This window comes from Hyperolius riggenbachi, chromosome 4 (assembly GCF_040937935.1).
Source record: "Hyperolius riggenbachi isolate aHypRig1 chromosome 4, aHypRig1.pri, whole genome shotgun sequence".
Classification (NCBI taxonomy): domain Eukaryota; kingdom Metazoa; phylum Chordata; class Amphibia; order Anura; family Hyperoliidae; genus Hyperolius; species Hyperolius riggenbachi.
Genome location: NC_090649.1, coordinates 410,319,219 through 410,337,950, shown reverse-complemented (window position 1 = coordinate 410,337,950; position 18,732 = coordinate 410,319,219). Strand labels below are relative to the sequence as shown.

The following is an 18,732-nucleotide window of genomic DNA, read 5'->3' as shown; positions in this document are numbered from 1 at the left end:
TCAATATCTGCTTGGAGCTCACCAACGACCACCTGGACAGGCCGGACACGTATGCTAGAATACTTCTCCTGGACTTCAGTTCGGCCTTCAATACCATCTGCCCACGCATTCTGCACCGGGACCTTGCTGCACTCGGAGTCCACCCAAGCCTACTACTGTGGATCACAGACTTTCTCACCAACAGATCCCAAGTCGTCAAACTGGGCGATATCCACTCACAAGCAGCGATCACGAACACAGGTGCTCCCCAAGGCTGCGTTCTGTCACCATTGCTGTTCTCCCTCTACACAAACCACTGCAGATCGGAGGCAGACTCCGTAAAGGTCATCAAGTTCGCCGACGACACCACCATCATTGGCCTTGTCACCAGGGATAACGTCCAAGAGTATTGCCAACAGGTGGAGAGAATTTGCAACTGGAGCAAGGAGAACAGGCTGGTGCTTAACACTGTAAAAACTGTTGAGCTAATCATTGACATCAGGAAGTCTGCCCCCCCTCCGCCCCCCATTTATATTGACGGCACCGAGGTAGCCAGGGTGACATGTGCCCGGCTTCTGGGTACTATAATTTCCAGTGATCTCAGCTGGAAGCCCAACATCACTGCCACCCAACGGAAAGCCCAGCAAAGACTCTTCTTCCTCCGCCAGCTGAGAAAGTTTGGCATGACTCAAAAAATCCTAACCAGCTTCTACACCGCCACCATTGAGTCAATCCTCTGCTCCTCCATCTTGGTCTGGTATGCTGGGGCCACTGCAAATGACAAGGACAAACTTCAGAGGGTCATTAGGTCAGCGGAGAGGATCGTTGGGTGCCCCCTCCCCTCTCTTGCCCTGCTACACAACAACAGACTCAAGTCCAGGGCTCTGAGGATTGCCAATGATCCTTCTCTCCCAGGCCACCGCTACTTCAGCCTGCTGCCACTGGGCCGGAGGCTTCGGGCCATCTCCACAAAGACCACGAGACACAGGAACTCGTTCTTCCCCTCGGCGGTCAACCTCCTGAACTCCCTCCACATACTACCATCAATGCAAACCCGGACGAGCTGCGGGGCGGTCTGTACCATGGCAGAACTTTCAACCACACCAACCAACCCACCAGACTAACCATCGCGGTGTCACACTAGGGACTGTGATGCTTTATGGATGTATAGGGAAATGCAATACTACGTGTAGTGAAATACAATCGCATGGAGCAATGCAATGTGCAGTGGTATTGCAATGAAATGAAATGCTAACTCACGCTAACCGATGCCTCTATGGCTCGCTGCTATCTATCTATGTCTCTATCTATGTCTCTCTCTAATCCAGATGTATTGTGACAAAAACAATTCCGGGCATGACCCAGTCATGCTTGGCGAAATAAAGTTTTTCTGATTTCTGGTTAATAATGCATTTTGTACATTGTCGTCTTATTATCTTTTGGGAGACACCTATGTCATTTCCATAAAAAAAAAAAAAATTACTTGCTGGTTGAATAAAGGTAACTTTAAGTCAAAATTTGCCAGGGGTATGAATAATTATGGGCAGCACTGTATAAATTACAAACCTGTCGGTTACATGTGTGTACACTATGGGTGTTAATAACCCTTTTAACGATCCACCGGCGATCATAGTGATCAAGAGCCAAACACGATGGCTTCTGATCACTGAGGGGAGATGTCAGCTGTCATATGACATCTTAATCTTTTCTCTCAGGTGCGCACGATCGCGGTGGGACGCTTGGTTTACTGCGACATTGAATCTATGTCCAGTCAGAGCGGCAGCACCACCTGCTGGACATAGACTCGTACTGCGTCGGTCCCCATCTGGTTAAGTTACACTTTATACTGTTATTGGGGGTCTCTAGCACATACATGAAAAAAAGGTGCAGGGGATTGCATCTAGTAGAATATTGGTATAATTACCGGTATTCTACTTCTTCATTTTGATAGTAAAATATCGGTAATTTTTACCCAGTAATATACAGTAATTTGTTGGTGCCTAATCCTTCACCCTCACATGCTGGTGCCTAACACTTAACCACCCCCCACCCCCTGGTGCCCTTAACCTACCCTTGCAAAGCCATGATAAGCAGTAATAAAGTTACATTTGCGTGTGTTATTTATAAACAAAATTTACATAGCGGGCAGCCCCGGCGCCTGCTTTTGAACCATTAGTACTGTGTTGGAGCCACTGCAATGTTTAGGGTTGGACGTCCATCTTCTTGGCACTGCAGACAATGGCGTGTGGTTTACAAATGAATTGTGGGAAGTATGGTCATCCTTCTGCTACTACAGATGGCAGTCTTATGCATATATATTGTTTCCTTTTATAGGTTTTTCTGTTTTATCTACAAACGTTCAAGCTTTTATCATTTGTGAGAAGTTGAGAAAAAAATGTAGTCATTAACACGTCATTGTCTTGTCTTCTTTCCCTGCAGGAGTCCCTCCCGCCTGTCCAGTTTGACTGGAGTAGCAGTGGCCTTACCAACCCTTTAGATGGTACGTCTCTCCACAGAGCCTCTAGCAGCACAACTAGACATGAGAGGGCTTTCCAGTGTAAACACTCCTCTCTCTGCTGATCTTTCCTTTGTCTTATTAGTTTTCTCTTGGGAAATTCAGGCTTTCTTTCCTCTTTTTTTTTCTTTTCTCAGCATGAATAACTGGGTCTAAGTGGTTATACTTAGCACAGAGGGCAGACCATCTTTATATATACATACACGGGGTAAAGGGGGGTTTCTGTGTTGAATGGAAATATTCCATCTGCTTGGGATCCCTTGCTGTAGTTATGGAGGAGGATCCTTTCACACAGCCTCCATTGCAAGTATCGGCTTGTTAAGGTAGATTGTTGGAAAAGAGCCAGTCATGGTTCACAGAAGAGGAGCCATCGTACTTTATGCTGTGATACCAGAATTGGGCAACAGATGGCGTTGTGATTTGTGCACACTATTATGCTGGGGTCGGGAGAGCCACTGTGCTATAAAGGGATTTTAAGCAAGTGGCTGTTTTACTAATTTAACTAGAAAGCTTCAGTAAATTTACATATTCATATTGTTATCATTTATCTATTCACTGATTTGTTGCCAGTTGAAGAACAAGGTATGTTTACAGTTTGGTTACTTTTTCTCAGTACATTCCTTTCGCTCTACATTTCCAGTTCTGTCCTCAATTTCCTTCCAGTACCCTACGTACTGCTGCTGGCTTTATATTCTGAGTAGTGCTAGACTGTGTGAGCTCTTCTGATTCATTCATACTGAGTACCACATAGTAAGTATGACTGTAGCTTCCTATACTGCAGGATGGTGGGGAGCCCCCAACATTCTAGTAGCTTATGCTCTTACTCCATTGCTGCAGTATTGGAGGTCCAGCCTTTTGTCGGTCAATGAAGGAAAGCCTGAATGCATTGGTTTCATCTTCTTGCTGCTGTCCTGTTGTATATTTCATCCAAACTTCTCTGTCTGCTTGTTAATGGGAGACAATTCCATTCATGTCTTCTTCTAAGTGAGTCTCCAGATTTGGCTCCAGTTTTGTATCATGGCAACTGCTTCACCATTTACAAACCACTAAAAGTTGTTTACACCCTTTTCCCATAACACGGTAGACATCAAATAGAGCAGGGGTCCCCAAACGCTTTGGGTTGAGGGTCGGGTCAATATACTTAAGACTGCTGGTGGGCCGGAGTATACATAAAATTATGTAGAAGACTTTGCGGGCCAGACAGTGAACCATATCCAGGTGACAACCTGCAGTCCAGTTGGACAGCAGTGTCGCCTGATGTGGAATTTGATTGGAAACTAGCAAATTACTGCTTTCTGGCTTCCATGTGGATGGGTGGTTCCAGCACTGCTATTCTATATGCGGACCACCAATATTTAAAGATGTAGCTGACCACATCTATAAGTAATACATTGTGTGTGTGTGTGGGGGGGGGGGGGGTAAAAAAGCCTCAGGGGGCCACATTCGGCCCGTGGGCCTTAGTTTGAGGACCACCAGAATATCTTTTTATAGTAAGTAGTGTGGTGTGATGCAACCTTGAAGTGGTATGAAACTCAGCATTTCTTCTTTGCTCTAAAATATTATTTACAGCATAAAACCTACTATCACAAAAAATTGATGGCAGAGCAGCGCTCAAACAGTTAAACATAGCACTTTCCTCTTCAGTGGAAAGCTTGTTGCTGAATCCAAAGAGGTGATAACATTATCTTTTGTTTACACTTGTTTGTCAACTACAATTAGTAAACATTAGCATTAGTGTTGAAACTGAGCTGCACACATAGTACAAGCAGAGAGCGCTGAGAAGTGAACACTAGATAGATCTTAATATATAAATACAGCAGCTATGACATAAAAGGCAATGGCAGCTTTCAGAGCAGATAAACTGTACTTTGGTAACTTGTACTTTTTAAACAGACAATATTGTTTGTACACAAAAGCAAATATGGTAACTGTATGGGCATAAAAAAAATGTAGGAAAACACTTTTTTATAGAATTTTATGTCAGAGTTTAATCCCGATTTTTTTTTATTTATTTATTTATTTATAACTAGGTATTAGCAAGCACAGTTGTGCAAATTGTGAAACTGTACCTGTTTGTGTGCGAGTGATGGGAGAGCGAGTTAACTTACCTGTGCTGGTACTTGCGCTGCATTCTTCCCACAGTTCTGCCTTCATAGCAGGAACTCTCGCTGTGAATGTGGAAGTGTCAGGCAGATGGAGAGTAGTGTGCAGCACAGTGGCTAGAGGTGTCAAGACAGGTAAGTTTAACTCTCCCCCCCAACCCCCCCCCGCCTCCAACTCGCACACAGGTTACAGTGGTTACACTTGTCTTTTACAGCAATTAGGAATTCAATGTGAAGTCCTTCAAATATTTTTAGTTAGTTTTAAGCAAAGCTTGGAAAATAAGAATTGTTTTCAGGTTCCTGTTTGCACAACACTTTCAGTTCCTGATTCCTGTGCCTGTGTAGGCCACGCTGTGATGTAAATCCTGGTGATCTCTGGGACAGGAAGAGAGAGGCAGGGATGAAAGCTTCACTCTTGGTGAGATTTAGCCCACTGCCAAATGGCTAGAAGGAAGGGAAAATTCTTCAGGATGGGAAGATGATGCAACATTTCTGCAGAAATTCACTTACAGACCAGTAATAAAGTGTCACGTGCTCTGTGGCTCCTCTGTGTAGCCAGGGCTAAATTACAGCGGATCAGCACGTACAGTATGTATGATAACGTCGCCGGTGAGCTGGGTGAAGGGTGAGCCAAATGATGACACTCCCTGCTGCTGCTCAAATTCCCAACGGCATTTAATACTATTCCCCCTCTTAAATCATAGCAACGTGGAGGGAAAAGTAATTGGGGGTCTGACGATCGCTGGAACCCTTGCGCGGGGCGCGAACTGCAGCATTGCTGCTATAGCGACACCCAGCCTGCTTCATGATCTTCAGCTTCAGATTGCTCACTAGGGGGCCATTATTGGTGGCTGATATCCTGACATCAGGCTTAACACTACAATCCCAGTATTGAAGTTTTCTGCATCATTACATTGCACTACAATGACCATTTATATAGTGCGACAAGGATACAGTCACTGCAGATATACTGGATTGTCTCCCATTAAGTTGTAGAAGTGTGTGTTTCCTTTCTGCTTACTATACAATAAATGTATACCAATGTACTTTGTCTCAAGTTATATCCTGTTGTTGACTGTGAATTCTTTGTGTGCACTCTTTATTGCCAATAACCCTTTAAGCTGTTGGTATAAACTAACTGCGTTATCCGTAGCAGTGATAATGTGCATGTTTAAGTGTTTGTCTTACCCCCTTTTTACACACACAACCCTTCCTCTGGCTTACCTTCTTTACGGCTGACTACCAACATGATTTCTGAATTTCAAGCTAGTGGAGGTTCCACCCTTCTGAATCTTGATTTCTTTGGGCCCGTGGATGACAGTGGCTTTAGCAGCACCACCTCTCTCCCAGGTCAGCTGAGTGTCAGAATGGTTGCCTTAGAAAGCATGAACGGCGGCAGCACTGTGGCTTTCCTACAAACAAGACTCCTGGCTGTATTTGTGTTATTTCTCTCCTCTAGTGATGGCCATGTCTAGGAGAATCCACGGAGAAGCATGTGGTCAGGTGATTAGGTATGTAAGTCTTTGATTTGCTATATGATCATGTGCTGAAGTAGGCTGTGATGCCATCAAATCAGAGCTTTGCAAATGTATCAGCTGATCAAACAGATCACCTGCTTCTCCATGAGTTTATTCTAGATATGACCATCACTAGAGGAGAGAACACTTGGAGAAGCATGTGATCAGTTCGGTCAGGTGATTAGGTATGTAAGTCTCTGATTTGCTACATGATCATATGCTGAAGCAGGCTGTGATGCCATCAAATCAGAGCTTTGCAAATCTATCAGCTGATCAAACAGATCACATGCTTCTCCATGAATTTATCCCCTAGACATGATCACCAAGACTCTCCTCCTGTGGATATTGCCAATGAGACTCTCACGCACTTTAACATGACTCTACTAACTTTAGTTGGCACTGAATCAAACACAATCGTTGAGGTTAAACGATGGATCTGAGGGTTCGTATAGACATAGGCAATTGTGCTCGCTACTATCGTGTCTGAAAGAAACTCTGAGATTATCAGTAAAGTTGAAGCTGCATAATTTGCAGCCTTATGTTTCTGCTTGCCATGGTCCGTTCATTCTCTGAGGATTGCTGTGATCTGATGGTGCACTTTTCCAATCCAATGTAACCATGCTCTGGCCTTTGCATTACTGGAGGGCTTTCCATCCACCATTGAACCACAAAGTTCAGGGGACCAGCTGAGGCTCACTGAGGCTTCCATTCGGGAAAAAGACTGAGGCGGGTGGTGTGTACTGCTGCAGTTGATGGAGCTTCACATTTTGGTAGATTTTTCTGACTTCTCAAACACACCTTCAGTAGCCAAGGGTTGTTTGATCTAAATAGAAAAAACGATTCGTTTACAGCCAGGGATATCGCTTCCTCCAGCCCATAGGGTGGGACTGTTGAAAGGAAAAACGTGGCAGGGTTCTAGATACATTAGACCAGATAGTACAAATTTATTTCATTATAAATGAATACCACACTTGCTTGATTGCATTCAAAAATCAGCATTTTTTAAAACCAGCTAAAATCACTTGCTGGAGCTAGAGCACCCAGTGGATATGCTAGACATTAGCTAATACCTAACTAAGTTATGCCGGCACTTCCAATCACCAACACCTTGCATACTGTCACATGGGCCCAGACAAACATAAATGTGGATGCAGCTACTAGTAGAACACTATAAGCTCCCCATAGGGGGCATGAAGTCAACCTGCACAGCAGCTATCAGCATTGGTTAGTGCATAAGCCCCAAGAGAGATTGAGTGGTTGATAAGCAATTCAAAAAGCAGCGCAGCAGTTGCCTGCAATGTTCTCACCACCTCCGCTGCTCAAATCTTCCCATGGGTACCCACTGTGATAAACGTGGCTTCAGTTCATCCGGGTAATCTGCATCAGGATGGATCACTGTTAATGGTGAGCAGATGGCAGCCAAGGCTATGGCATACTTCCTCTGCCCGCCAGCAGTTCATCCAGCATAGATAACAGCCGGGCTACCACGTGGGACGCCGTGCAAGAAAAGCTCCCACAGTCCCACTATGGCGTGCTGGCTCCGCCCATTGATGAGTTTCCCGCCCCCTCTATTGGGCTATTCGTCAGGATGTGAGCCAGGCATGTCCAGTGTTCACTTTTATGTGTCATCAGACCCAGCCTCCTCAGCTATGAGTCTCCACCTCTTTACTTCTCATCACATTCTGGGGAAATCAACCAGAATTTTTTGGTAGATTTTTCTGACTTCTCAAACGCACCTTCAGTAGCCAGGGGTTGTTTGATCTAAATAGCAAAAACGATTCGTTTACAGCCAGGGCTATCGCTTCCTCCCATAGGTGGGACTGTTGACAAACAGAGAGAATTTCTATTTGTTTTTTTTAATGTAGAGGCTGTCTACGTTCTATTGCAATATAGACCTAGAATCCAGGCTAGAGCAGCTCCATGGATTCAGACAACTGGACCTGGCTTTCCAGACTACCTGACCCCTGATGCCCGAAGGGTGTGCATGGGGTGAGTGCGCGTTTGGGGGGAGAGAAGAGAGTTACATTCTTCATTTTAAGCTTTAAAGAGAAAAGGAAGTGAAAGAAATATGGATGCTGCCATCTAAACAAATGACATTTACTGCCATTACAGTCTTTAAAAAAGGAAGAGAATTTGGATAACGACTAAGCAGAAGGAATAAAGATGGTAGATTCCATATTCTTCTCACTGCAGGTTCCCTTTAAACTAACTTCACTAATTGCATCACTTCTGGTAGAATCTGAGACTGCACCTTCTCAGTTCATGTTCTGAATCCTTTCTTTATGTATCTGGGTGGACTTAGTGCATGGGGATATAGAAACCATGTGAATGTGAGTGCCACAAAGCCTAATCCAGAGGCAGGGAGGATGTACCTCCACGGATAACTGACCGATATGTTGGTTCTCCTGTTATGAGTACTCTGCCTTCTAGGATTTATCCAGCTTTAGCTTGGACCTCAGGAGCTTTGCTCTATGCCAGATTTAGTAGTTCGGATTAAAGTTTCAGACAAGCACATATTCCTGTATGGAAGCTTTCATGTAAGATTACTGAACATAGCATGTCCCCTTCCTTTATTATCCACCAAAGCTTTCCTGCTGCAGGCCAGATCTTCACAGATTTCAGTACAGTGCTGAAGTTATCAAATCGGCAGTGCAATGCTTAGTAAGCATGGGAGGTGGGGTATTTATTAGGAACAAAAAATAAAGTTAGGTTAAACAGGATTTTGGACTGATGCCCAGGGCAAACTCAGTGAATCCAGTGCAGGAGACTTGGGTGCAGCCGGCGCCACCATAGGCCGTAATAGGAATTACGGCTATAGCAGCGCACAGGGAGTAACTTCGGCGCCGTCAGAAGACTGAGCTGAAGTTACTTTTAAAACACAATAATTCGGCTTCCAGCAATTGCTGGAAGACGAATTATTTCATTCCCCACCATACATGGCGGCCTGGAGGGGGAATAGTATTTAACACGGCCGGGACCTTGTGCAGCAGCAGGATCAGCCATACCGGCTGTATCCTGCCCCCAAGTCTCCAGCGCCGATTCTTCTCGTACGCGTCCAGGGGCCCATGTAATGAATTAACATGAAAATAAACATTTAAAAATGTTCACTTTAATAACTTTTCATTTGCCTTTGACTAAGCAGTTCATTTGCAGTTTGTTCACACATCCACCTGTTAAATGCCCAATCTTTAAAGCACTTCAAATGCAGGAGGATAGGCTAGTCTGTGTTAAGATTGTTGGAAAACTAAGCATATCAAATGCAATATGTTTAACCTTCTTCATAAGATCCCATTCAAAAATCAAACTCTAGAAAGGCAGATCAGATGCAAAATACAAATGTCCCAACGCCCAAGCCCATCTACAGGTTTTGGATGCCTTTTTTCTTTCTGTCCCCATCTATTTACTGAATCTTTTGCCCACCATAGACATGGAGTTGCAGAGCAGTCATGGAGCAGAGAATGCAGAATTTAGGACTATGATTGCTATAGTGCAACAGTCTATATGGACCCTTAGGGGTGCACAACAGAAAACCTTGAGGCGGGTTTCACACTGTATATTGGCGTTAGCGACACGGAGCGTTGCACCCTCCACATCGCACCGCCAAAAACAGGCCATCAGGGAACACTGCATTAGTTCATGGTGTCCCCTGTCTGGCAATGGGCCAAGCAGGAGGTGATGCGCGCTTGCGGTCTATGATCTCGGTGCAGGACATTACTTTGCATTACCATAGTATGGGCTAGATAGGTGCAAATTTAAAACTGTAAACCATAGAAGTGATAGACATTTAACTTAAAATAAAGCAAAGGTAAAAAAAAAATAAAAACATTTGCAAGTACAGCCAATTACCATTTGTTTTTTTCAGTCAGTTTGTCTTGTAGCTGGCAATGATATCAGTTGGTTTCAGTGAAGTTTAAAGAGAAACGCCGACCAAGAATTGAACTTTATCCCAATCAGTAGCTGATACCCCCTTTTACATGAAAAATCTATTCCTTTTCACAAACAGGGGCCTCTGTATGGTTGATATTGTGTAAAAACCCCTCCCACAAAGAAATTCTGAGTACATACTCTTGGCAGTTTCCTGTCTGTGAACCCTGTTGCATTGTGAGAAATAGCTGTTTACATCTGTTTCCAACTGCCAAAACAGCAAGCAGCAGCTACATCACTTGCCAGCAGTAAAAATGTCACCATGTGATAAATGTCAGAATATAAATCAGGGATTTAAAATATTTTACAATGGGAAAACACTGACTAAATCATTTATACATAATTATTGTAAAAATGAAGCACTTTTTTTATTACATTATTTTCAGTGGAGTTCCTCTTTAAATACCAGTATGCATTCAAATGACATCAGACCAGTCTTAAAGTGATTCATATATTTTTTTTTTACGGTGTTTAATGTTTTAGAGCCAAAATTTTAGTTTGAGATAGCTATGATGGGGAGACGGAGTAAAATTTGTATACATATCTCAGTAGTTTTCTTAGTAAATAAATGAGCACATATAATGTTTTGGACTGATTTCTTTGAAGCCCCCTGTCTAAACATACATTTTATTCATGGAATGGCTCCCTGACCTTATGTTGGCAATAAAAGTGTGAGCTTCAAATAAGGTCCTGGTACCAGATATTTCATGTATAAAATAGTGGACCTGTTACTGGCGCTGCTCTGTATGGTCTCAGTCTTAGAATTGCCCTAAGCTACCTGCTGCCTTTTGGGAGAGAAGGTGTGGCTAATCTCCTGCTCACCACACCTCTTCCTTCCTGTCTTGGTCAGTGGGTCGCAGTGTGAGAGATGCAAGACTTCATTGGAAAACACAAATGAGCTGCAAAATTACATCAGAATTAAAGTAGAACTAAACTCAGATCTTCCTCTCTGTTCTAAAAGATTAGCCACAGCATGATAACTTGGAAATATGGAAAAAAAGATCCTTCATTACAATTTATGAAAATCCTAAAACAGCCCTGAAGTTTCACTTTTGCAGAAGGCACTGAAAGGGTTAAGCCTCAGTGTTTACTATGTGGAGAGCTGCCTTTCCTGCAGTCTGTTCACAGTTGCTGGTAAGAATTATGTTGAACTGCCGAAACAAACACCGGCACAAAGGAGTGCATTTTATCAGCACCTATACGTGGAATAAATACTTCAGTGTGTGTGTGACATTGGCAAACACTCTATATGGTTTTAGTCTGAACATCTTTTGAGGGTCAGTGGTGCACAAAGTATGAATTCCTTTTTCAAGACTTGCTTCAAATAAATGTGGTGTAACAGTCTGCATTTTGAAGTAGAAGGCACAATTACCACATTATGTTTCTATGTTAAAATACTATCTGATGGCCCAGCGTTGCCCGGGTATGTATTTGACTTTTTCTAACCCTAACTTTTTCTAACCCTAACACAGAATTACTCAATTACTCAATGACCTAGTTTGTGAGCTTTCTTTGGCATCAGTAATTTGCATTGAAATTAAACAAATCTGATTGGCTGTGGCTTCACCCCCTTTTCTGAATTTGAACACCAGTCACCCAATGACCAACTGTACCAGGTTTGAGGCTTGCGCCATTAACAGTGCAAGAATGGCAGCAATTAAATATTTTTCGTGAAAATCAACAGGTGAATTTTGATTGGCTTTTGTAGGCTCCACCTTCTTTTCTGAATGTTAATCCCCGTCACCCAGTGACCAACTGTGCAAAGTTTGAGAACCCTACCATTAACAGTGTAAGAATGGCTGCAGTTTACATTCTCCTATAGAATACCGTATATGTTGTCTACTTTGAGCCACCATCTTACTGGTGATGTCAGCACCAGGGATGCTCTCCGGATGAATTCCAAATTGGTTTCATTCGGAATTCATCCTGATAATTAGAGCACCTGAGCGGGTAGGTGAGGGAAGGCTAAACTTACCCAGCAGCCATCTTCTTTAATCCGTCCCGGAAGGAGGAAGCAAGTGGTAGTCACATGACGCGGCTTGGAATGCAGCGTGGGAAGGATTAAAGAAGACGGCTTCTGGGTAAGTTTAACCTTCCCTCACCCACCCGCTCAGGTGCTCTAATTACCAGGATGAATTCCAAATGAAACCCATTCGGAATTCATCTGGAACTCATCGCTGGTCAGCAATATGCACAGAAAGGGCATAAGTTGCTGTATTTATTTTTACACTGCTCAACCTGACAGTGGAAATGTCTTTAAGTTATCCAGGAAATGCAGTCTCTACTCGATGCTTTGTAGAAAAGAGGCTTAAAATGTACCCATGGCAGATTGGAAAGCGAAAGATATATACTTACCGAGGAAAGTCTCAGGAGCTTCGAGAGGCTTCCTGTGTTCTCCTTGCCCCTGGCACCGCTCGCTGGCTTCCCTCTCCCTAGGTAAGTATCTATCTTCTACTTCCCGGTCCGTCTCAGCTTTTCTTTAAATCCATCCTTGTGGAAGGAAGTGGTCATAAAAATGAATCCGATCGCAACCTGAGCCGCTGTTTATCTGGACTTCTGTGCGTCCTGTTTTTGGAACAATAGAATGTTTTTAGAAGGAAATCAAGAATAGCACGCTCTGTATTCAGTTCTATTCAGGTGTACCTGGCAGTCGTTGGTCTAGCAGGTAACGTAATGATGTGAATGAGGCAAGAATCAGAATTTAAAGCTATACTTGGATTTTCTGCACTGTTTATTTATAGCAACCAGGAAAAGTTGTTAAAGGCTTTGATCTCATTCAGCATCTTTGAAAATCGGCTATACTAACCCATTCCCCAATTCAAAGAGGGCAATGCTTGGCTTCTGTGGCAGGTGAGACTTAACATCAGGCTTCCAAAATACTGAAAAATTGCATTTGGAAAAAGGCGAAGCCTGTTTAAGGCTCACCCTGCTCCTCTGTCCATTTTCTACTGTTACTATGGAAACTCCGGGAAGTTGGGTAGACTAGTTCAGCTGTTATTTGGCATCTAAAAGCATCAACAAAACAACTAAACGTTACCTTCTTAGAGCTTCCATACTAACCGCATATGAAGGGGTGAGATTTAAAGCAGAACTCCAAGCAATAATCAGAGTGAATATGCATATGGTGAAATATTCTTACATGAACAGTTATATATTTTAGCACCTTAAAATTTAGTTTGACGGTTTGATCACATGATCATCACATTTCGATTCCTGTGAATAAATTCCCTGCTTCGTGTGAATATTATCTGTGTGATCGTGACTAATTAAATCGGGTGGGAAACGTTGACTTTTCAATGGGTAAATTATGCCTGATCGCATCATCCCCCATGTATGGCATGGTCTGTGTGCTTTATAGCCACATATGTGTTATCATCCACAATACCATAGAAAAGGCTTTAAAGGGGCACCATGATGAAAATGATGCTGTTCTATTATCCCCACCATCAGTTGTGTAATAGGGACAGCATACATTTCTCCATAGAGGTTTTGTGAAAAAAAAACTCCTAATACAATTTTTTCTTCTAAACAACTGATCTGTATCAGTAAATCAGGTGTTGGTGATGGGCTGTGCCCCTGTTTACTCCTAACTGATCAGCCTCCGACACCCGTGGCTGATCTTTAATGTCACTCACACACTTCAGAGCCATATTTCTGCAGTCTTCTCACATGTAGCTATAAAGCATATACATTGGGCCTGATTCACAAAGCGGTGCAAAGTGTTTGCACGCCTGCGAAAAGCCCTTTATCACGCCTAAACTCAATTTAGGCGTGATAAAAAGAAACTCGCGCGAAATTCCCTCACGCAAAACTTTCGCGATGCGCCCATTAAACCCTATGGCCTTGATTCACAAAGCCATGCTAACTGTTTAGCGCAGGCGTGCTAAACAGTTAGCTCGTGAAGTGCCGCGCGCGCGGACTTTTGCATGCGTAAAGTGTCGCGGACTTTGCACGCGATCACGCAGACTTTTGCACGCTGGACTTTGCGCGCGATCAGCAGCACAAAGCGGTGATAACTTAGCTAGTGCAAAGGTTATCACGCCTAAAGTCTTTTAGGCGTGATAACTGGGTTATCACCGCTTTGTGAATCAGGCCCATTAAGAGGTAGCTGAACAGCATTGAAGCAAGCTGGATTGGAACCCATGACGTTCTGGTCTCAAGGCAAAAGCATCACCTCTGTACCATTGCTTCTGCTGTAAGCACATTTGTGCATTTTATTTTGTGTGTTTCAAAGATTTTATTGAAGTTTTTTACATTTTTGGGATACAAGCAGTAAAAAGCGGTAAAAGAAAATCAACAAGGAAATAATGACAAATGTTGCAAATGTAAACATTGCATAGAGCATACAGTGTGATCAAAAAAGTAAACTAACCTTGTAAAACTATAAACAAGCAAACAACATAATTCACGCCTATGTTCGCTTAAGATATGCCCCAGAGGACTATACTTGAGATTTGTGCATTTTTTTTAATTAGACCTCGAAATCTGCACTTCTGTCTTCTACCTCTGAAGCAGACATTCTGCCCTTTAGAGGTAAAAGACAGAAGTGCAGTTTTCAAAGTCTTATAATAAAAAAAAACAACTCACAAACCATCTTACAGCAGAAGCAGTGGTACAGAGGTTATGGTTTTGCCTTCAGACCAGAAAGCCATGGATTCCAATCCATCTTGCTTCTCAATGCTGTTCAGCTGTCTCTTAATGTATCTGCTTTATAGCTACATGTGGGTAGCCTGCCTAAACGTGGCTTTGAAGTGTGTGTGCGGAATTAAAAAATCAGCTGTGGGTGGAGAGACGGAAGGCTGATGTCAGGAGTGAGCAGGAGGACAGCCCATCACTAATAGCTGAGTTACTGATACAGATCCGCTGTTTACAAGAGGAAAAATGTCGTTAGGAACTATTTTTATTTCACACAAGCTCTATGGAGAAATGCTCTCCCCATTGCACAACTGATGGTGGGGATAATGGAACAACATAATTGTCGCCATAGTGCCCCTTTAAGCAGTCATAGAATAGATGGGTGATGGGAGGACACTGCTGTATCAACTATTCATTGACATAACACTTTCAATTTCTCATAAGTTTTCTGCCTGGAGTTCTGCTTTAAAGGCTTAGAGGTGGAGTTTAAAAACCTGTAATATACACTAAAACCTTCATAACTGAACAGGGAAGACAATAGTCGTCTTCTCCACCCGCTCATTTGCAGCATCCAGAAGTGGTTACTGCACAATGGCGGCTGTATTTTAATCCATCTATATCTATGCCATCCTTTTAACAGACCTATCTGACTTGTTTCTGGGAAAGTCATGTGACGGAGCTTGCTAAATCTTTAAGAGTGTTTTTTCTGTTTTGGTGTTACACTGACTATGTCTGGGAACATAAAGACTGACCAGTCACACAATCTCTGCAACATAAAGATGTCCAGAATCTGGGATTGTGTTCATAAAGGCTCTCCTAGTTACAATCCATGCTTATGCAGGACGTCCTACACACTGCCAGCATGGTGTGGGTCTCCACAGCTTATAATAAATGCCATTTGGGATACATACAGCACAGCATTGGTCAGCTTAATCTATATGCTCCCAGGCACGGGGTATGGTAGCTGTTTAGTGTTGCCGTGGTTACTGTTACCTTCTTGTGTTTTAGTGCAGTTGCTGTGCATATTTGGATTTGAGCAGCTTGGCTGGTGGAGGGGCTTTTCTAAGGTCTGCGTATACCGCATAGTGGCCTCGATTCATAAACAGCAGTGCGATAACAAAAATCTTGTCGGGAAAATACCGCACTCGGTATTTTCCCGGTCTGTGTGCTAATTCATAAAGATTTCCCCAGCTGCCCTTGGAGGTCGGTAAATTACCGCAGCCTATTGAGCGGTAGAGTAGAGCAGTGTCCCGATTCCCTCTTTGCTCTGCAGAAATGAATCACACAGACGGCTCTCTCTGGCTCTCCCACTGATGACTCAGACAGATGAGTCACACAGTCTTTCCCTGCCTGCAGAAATTACTCACACAGCCGGCTCTTTCCACTGATGACTCAGACAGATGAGTCACACAGTCTTTCCCTGCCTGCAGAAATTACTCACACAGACGGCTCTTTCCACTGATGACTCAGACAGATGAGTCACACAGTCTTTCCCTGCCTGCAGAAATTACTCACACAGCAGGCTCTTTCCACTGATGACTCAGACAGATGAGTCACACAGTCTTTCCCTGCCTGCTGAAATGATTCACACAGAGGGCTTTCTGGCTCTCTCCACAGATGAATCAAACAGACTTTCGGATCTCTGCACTTTGCATTAATCAGAGCTGTCAGAGCAGTCGGTAACTTGTTAAGACCTCACCAGAGGTGTCGGTAACTACCGCCAGGCTTACCGCATGTTGAAGGCTTTATGAATTGACATTTGCTGACAATTTACTGACATGTGTTGTCGGTAACTGCAGCCAAGTCGGTAATTTACCTCCCTGGTCGGTAATGTCAGCTTTTCATGCGGTAACAGCCTTTATGAATTGACATTTTGCTAAGTGGTCGGTAAAGTCTGCTGTTTTCAGCATTACCGCATGAGGTAATGCTTTATGAATCGAGGCCAAAATCTCTTAATTTTGAATAATGCCATCTTAAAGTTGATTCCCAGCTTTATTTGTGTATAAGTTACACATTTCATCCAAGTTTGGCAGAAAAAGTTATTTAATACAACATGGCTATGATATGTAGATGTCCGTCTTCCTGGTTTTTGGACTTTTTGAACTGACTCCTAGAAAGTGTGTAAGTGGAATCCTTTTCCTTAGCAGCCTGTTACCAGTGACTTTTTTCCAAAGCAGGTCTACTTTTTCGAGACTGGAAGATAGTAGGAAAGAGGTATACATGTATAGGTGCTATTAAACATCCTACAAACAAATTGCTGATGAGAAAAATCAGTCTTACTTCTCTGTAAAGCAGCTGAAACGTCAGTGTAAGTGGTCCTTTTGTTTCAGAAAATGCATCAGTCATTTTTTAAGTTTTTTTTCTAAAATGTTAGGAATCCAGTTCTTAATCAAATTGCTACCAGATTCCTGTAATCATTGTGCTCTTGTGTGTCCGTTATGCTTAAGCAAGCTTGACATAGTAGTTTGTTTGGTTTTTGTGTTTTAATGTCCTCCTCATGCTTCTGTAAACAACTGAGTGCCCCCCAAATAAATATAGGAGTCTTTGGCTTTGTGAACACGGCTAAAGTCCTTGTGTTGTGCCCTCTTGTTGTTAATACCCTCCCTCTATATTGTACTTGCCCTCCACTTACAGTATGTTAAAAGAAGGCATTCTTTTCCTCCTGGAGCCACTCCTCTTTAAGGTTGGGAGGGTAAGTTCAGAACATTTATGAAAAAGTCCTGTGCAATCAAAACCCAGGGCCTGGTCAAGACTTTATACTGGCAGTAATCATGGTTACCAGTTCCATCTTTTTTATAGATCTGTTAAAATGGTACTTCTCATGCATTTCATCTGAAAATGCATTGTTGAATGAAATTGCCCATACCGGCACTTAGATGTTTAGAGGAGTGTGTGGGCTGTGGTGGGAGTGATTAATAATAGACAACACTACGGTCTACCATCACTGATTATCATTTTATACCGCAAGGTGTGGATCCTGAATTATATGCATTGACAACTTCCAAAGTGGAATGCTCCAGTGCCAGCAACAAGGTGACCGACGCGTTCGCGAGACTCATGTCCACGGCAGAGACTACAAGCACATCTGCAAGGTAAGTCAAGAAGCTGAACCTGTGGTGCTATGCATATGACACTGTTGGCGTACTCTGCCGCAGGGTCATATGTTTTTGAGTTTGATGATAATGTGAGACAGTTTGTGAGTAGATTATATAAATCAACCAGAAGTGGGGGGCCTTCCTCCATAATGCCAAACACTCCAGTAAATCCACCCAGGAATGGTAGACAAAAACAGAACTGGGATAGCAAAGTCAAAGCCTGGCTCTGAATGCCATTGTGGGATGGATGATATGAAACAAGTTGTGTAAAAATCCCACTCAAATGTCACAAGTTGTAACACAATTGTCCTAGTCCATGCCAAAGCTTGGCAGACTGTTTAAAAAAACGCACGCTTGAGGCAGTTTATGCCAGAGGTGGCAATATCAGATGGAAATTGCACATTAGTTAATATTTTATTGAGTAAATGCAGGGGCAATATTTCACAGCATTTTGGTGTAATTACTCGCCCTTTATTTGTAGATACCATTTGTATAAAGGGTAACAGAACAAATAGGCACCGGGAAATTTGGGAGCAGCATGTGCCGCCATAGGCTGTATTGTGAATTACGGCTATAGCGGCTCTCAGAAGGTAATTTGCGTGGCGGCGAATGACGGAGCCCAAATTACTTTAAAGAACAGCGTAATTACGACTTTCCCCGGTGACCACGTCGGCCTGGAGGGGGAATAGTAATTAACGCCGCCAGGACTTTTGCAAGAGCAGGGCGAACTGGTTTTCGGCTTTACCCTGTACTCAAATTTTCCGGCGCTGTTTTTACATGTATGCGTATAAAGATACAATTTTGACGTATACACGTAAAAGAGAACTTCTGGGGTGCACTTACTGTCTTCCACGCCTCTATAGTCGGCTTCACTGAACAAAAAGCCCTATATTTTGTCTCTGAGCACATTTTATACAAGCCACCATCTGGTATTATACAGTATGCTTCATCGTTGTAAAGTAGCA

At 43.1% G+C, this 18,732-nt stretch overlaps 1 protein-coding gene and 1 long non-coding RNA gene across 8 annotated transcripts in view; one reads left to right on the top strand and one right to left on the bottom strand.

Annotated features, from left to right (window-relative positions):
* AFTPH (aftiphilin) overlaps positions 1-18,732 on the top strand; it is a 91,309-nt gene that overhangs the window by 71,904 nt on the left and 673 nt on the right. For 6 of the 7 annotated variants that reach the window (XM_068232330.1, XM_068232333.1, XM_068232329.1 and 3 more), the window contains 3 exons: positions 2,419-2,479; positions 5,863-5,946; positions 17,641-17,764. In XM_068232330.1, the coding sequence (XP_068088431.1) occupies positions 2,419-2,479; positions 5,863-5,946; positions 17,641-17,764 (269 nt within the window). The remainder of the gene's footprint in view (positions 1-2,418; positions 2,480-5,862; positions 5,947-17,640; positions 17,765-18,732) is intronic. The other variant, XM_068232335.1, reaches the window with a different exon arrangement.
* On the bottom strand, positions 6,482-12,600 carry LOC137504225 (uncharacterized). The gene is made up of 2 exons (XR_011019447.1): positions 12,393-12,600; positions 6,482-6,936 (listed from the first exon to the last, which is right to left on the bottom strand). It is a non-coding gene; the product is annotated as an uncharacterized lncRNA (long non-coding RNA).